Source organism: Acanthisitta chloris, unplaced genomic scaffold (assembly GCF_000695815.1).
Source record: "Acanthisitta chloris isolate BGI_N310 unplaced genomic scaffold, ASM69581v1 scaffold5338, whole genome shotgun sequence".
NCBI classification, from domain to species: Eukaryota; Metazoa; Chordata; class Aves; order Passeriformes; family Acanthisittidae; genus Acanthisitta; species Acanthisitta chloris.
Genome location: NW_008686316.1, coordinates 8,949 through 12,474, shown reverse-complemented (window position 1 = coordinate 12,474; position 3,526 = coordinate 8,949). Strand labels below are relative to the sequence as shown.

At 41.7% G+C, this 3,526-nt stretch overlaps 1 protein-coding gene across 1 annotated transcript in view; it reads left to right on the top strand.

Annotated features, from left to right (window-relative positions):
• The window catches only part of RNF128 (ring finger protein 128, E3 ubiquitin protein ligase), a gene marked incomplete at its 5' end in the record, with an annotated part of 11,609 nt that overhangs the window by 4,765 nt on the left and 3,318 nt on the right, over positions 1 to 3,526 (top strand). The window contains 2 exons of the mRNA XM_009080063.1: positions 1,248 to 1,319; positions 1,908 to 1,990. Coding sequence (XP_009078311.1) covers positions 1,248 to 1,319; positions 1,908 to 1,990 — 155 coding nt within the window. The remainder of the gene's footprint in view (positions 1 to 1,247; positions 1,320 to 1,907; positions 1,991 to 3,526) is intronic.

Below are 3,526 nucleotides of genomic sequence, written 5' to 3'. Positions count from 1 at the left end.
CTGTGTTGATGTTACCACGTTTGCTGCTCAGACTTTTGGGGGCCTCAGTAAACAGCAGGATGTGTTTGCTGCTCTGTGGCTTCAGCAGCAAACATTGACAAGGGTAACATCATTCCAGAGTTAACCGTCAGTGACATATGGAAACATATATTGGTGTCTTCAGCAGAAGAACTGTACAAGCTTCCAAGAAAACTTCACTAGTTCTTGTTCCTAAAAAAGTCTGTCTGAAAATTTGTTTGCATCCTTTACCTTTGGATTTTATGCATCTCTTCCTTGATAGCTGTTAATAGCTATCAGCTATTAAACTCTTAAAAGCATGCACATGGATGCTCTGTCTTAGGGCACCAAAACAAGACTGATACACAAATAGCTCATTTCGCCCCAGGACTCTTTGACAGGGTCCCAGTGGAGCTGGTAAAGATTCATGAAACTGAGCTAAAATGCCTAAGGAGGTGGAATGCATGGAGCAGTCGAGTTGAGAAGAGGCTTTTTGGTTAGCTGCAAAACTTGAGTCTAGTTTGACCCTGAGGTAAGTGTCATGTTGTGATGGCACTGTCAGAGCTGCCTGATATGTCATCGGGTCCTGAGGTAGTAAATCCACTGGGGAGGGAGAGGACAGTCCTATTCTTTGTGTTGGTGAACAGCACCAACCTATGACCTTTAAACAGAGAGGGTGGCTCCTGTGCTAATTCAGTGTTCTGTAGTCACAGCTGGACAGCAACAGTTGCAAGGCAAGCTGTAAAGCACTGGTGACAGGACTAGTTCAGGGTGTGTTGGTGGTAAGTGGGCTGATTGGTAAAGAATCTCTCATGTTTCATCAGGATGTGAGTTTGTGGTAGGGAGGTGTCATGAAGTGAGAAACTATTGAGGGTCAGACTCAATATTCCATCTTCAGTACTAAGTCAATTTGAAGGATTCTGTTTGTTTTGGCTGGGTCTAATATGATCAGGGTATTATCTTGTATCTTCTCAAAGAAGAAACTCTTGGAATTTCTGTGCTTTGTGTGAAAAGGTTATGTAAAAACAAAGCAGATGCCTTTTTGGTGTGTCACCCAGTCAATAACCGCATCAGTATGTCCCGAAACTCTGTTTCATGTTGTCTCTAAATAGCATGGTCATGCTTACTTGGCTTGTTTTGATAATATCTGGGTTCTAAAAATGTTCTCTGCTTGCAGTAGGCGCCTGGGTAAGTATTAGTAACTTGGGAGAAAAATGACCATGTTTAACCAGGACTCCTTTCTGTCACAGCGGCGGCTCAAGGCCAGGGCTAAGGCGGCCATTGAACAGATGCAGCTGCGCACCCTGAAGGAAGGGGACAAGGTAGGACTGACCCTATGATCTCCCATGCATTAAATGCACAGAACCTGGAGAGTGGTCCATAGTACTGCAGCAAGATGCAGAAGTCTCTCTGAGCCCATAACTGTTGGTTATGGTTCACTTTGGAACCCAAAGGTTCCTCTTTCAGGCCAGGTCCTTTTCCAAGCTGCAAGACTTTGTTATGTTCTTATAATTCAGATTATATTGCTAGCTGCTTTCTTGTAGTCTTGCTGAGGTCCCAATTTGTGGCATGGATGCTTAAAGGTAAACTAGTATATCTAATCAGCTTCCCTGCCTCTTCTTTTTGTAACAAAAACTGGAGGTAGCAGTTTCTAAACCTCTACGGTACTGCCTCCAGAAATCCAATGATGATTTCAGCTGGAATTCTAAACCATGGGTTTAAATTTTCAATACTTCTGTTGAAGTGTCAGCTTGACTGTTAGTAATCCACATGGTGTGTTTCTATAAGATTATATTCGGGAGCATCTTGGATTAGTTTAGCTAGACCCCTTTGTCTGCAGCAAATGTGACTGGAGTTCAGAGGGAGCTTTCAAAGTCTGTTAATACTGTAAATTCATTTTACTGTTTTAGGAAACTGGTCCTGATGGAGATTCTTGTGTTGTGTGCTTTGAACAGTATAAGCCAAATGACGTAATACGTATTCTGACTTGCAAGTAAGTTGTCTTCCAAACTGCCCCTTTATCCAATATCTGGAAGCATGGCTGTTACTGGTTGTCCCTTCTGCTGTGTTAACAAAGCTGATCAAACTTTAATCAAGTAGTTGCACAGTGAGAATTCTTGAATCTCTGTCAAGACAATGTTTTGACAGAGGAACTGTATAAACACACACTTGCAGTGTGCCCCAATGGCCTGTGTTCATAACTTCCCCCAGGAGTGGACTGACAGGCATGGCTTGGCAGACTATGGTGCCTCTCAAGGGGATGCCAGGGCTTTTTAAAGATTTCTTTCTTTGCTGGTGTTGTAAGAATGTTGCCACGAAATTGCAGGTAACTAGCAAAACATTGCCCATTTCCTGTCTCTTAATGTATTGCTTACTGAGAGGTTGTGCTTCTGCTAAACTTGTTAAACCATACTGGCTTTTGTAGTTTACAAGAAGCATTTCTACTCTTGTATGCATTTTCTGAAGTAGAGACCAAAATAAAGCTATACAGCTTATTTTTCTAGAATTCTGTATCTCACTGCTGTGCTGCTGTGGAAGCCCAGTAGTGTACTACTAAGACTTTATTGTGATTGCTTCTAAGGTGAGCACTGAAACTGCTTCAGGGCTTAAGGAACTTGTTCTGTGGGACTTAGCCTTGTGCCCACTGAAAGGGAACTGCTCTGGCCCAGCTTCCAAAATCATGGCTGCCATGTGAACTGTACAAATTCTGTATGGGAAGAGGTTTTGTAACCCTTAGGGAGAGTTAAAAAAAAAACACTTGGAAAAATTCTGACATAGGAATTCAACTGCTGTTGAGTGCTCAGCAGTCCTGTCTGTCAAACACTATCAAATCTGAGCTGGAGTTACCTTTGTACCAGGTTACAGTTTTGCAAAAGCTTTCTCAACCAGCTTCCTTGATCTAATGCTTAATACTTTAGGAAAACATAAAACTGAATAAGCTTTCAGGTCTGTGTGTTAATGATTATTCAGTTGTCCTGTCACGTTTATGCTCGTGAGTAGTCTTGCTTATTAATGAACTAAATGCCATGAGTACAGAAACTTTTAGACAAGCTCCAGATACTTTTGGCTGATAGGAGACGTGACTTCTCATTATTTCCCTATAAACCCTGCTAATCTTGATATGAACTTGCAAGCAAAGCATGACTTATTGGGGTAAGAGTGAAGTAACTTCTTTTGAGTGTATTCTTTATACACAAATTTGCTGCATTATGCTTTGCTCTAAGACTGCTTTTATATACATTTGTGATGTTGCATTCCTCTTTGGCCCAAATGTAGCTCTAAGAGGAGCTTAAGGTGGCTGAATGGACTTGATAATCTTCACCAGTGGTGATCTCTGCCAGTATCAACCATATTGAATTCTCTCTCACATGAGTTATAAACTGATATTTACTGCAAGAACACACTTGCTTTTGGTGGTTGACCTCAATACTGAGACCCTAAACTTGTTGAAAGCACTTAACTGTACCCATGAAAGAAACAAGCAATCAAATGCTTCTGTGAGTCACATCAGTGGTATCTGAGTCCCTGG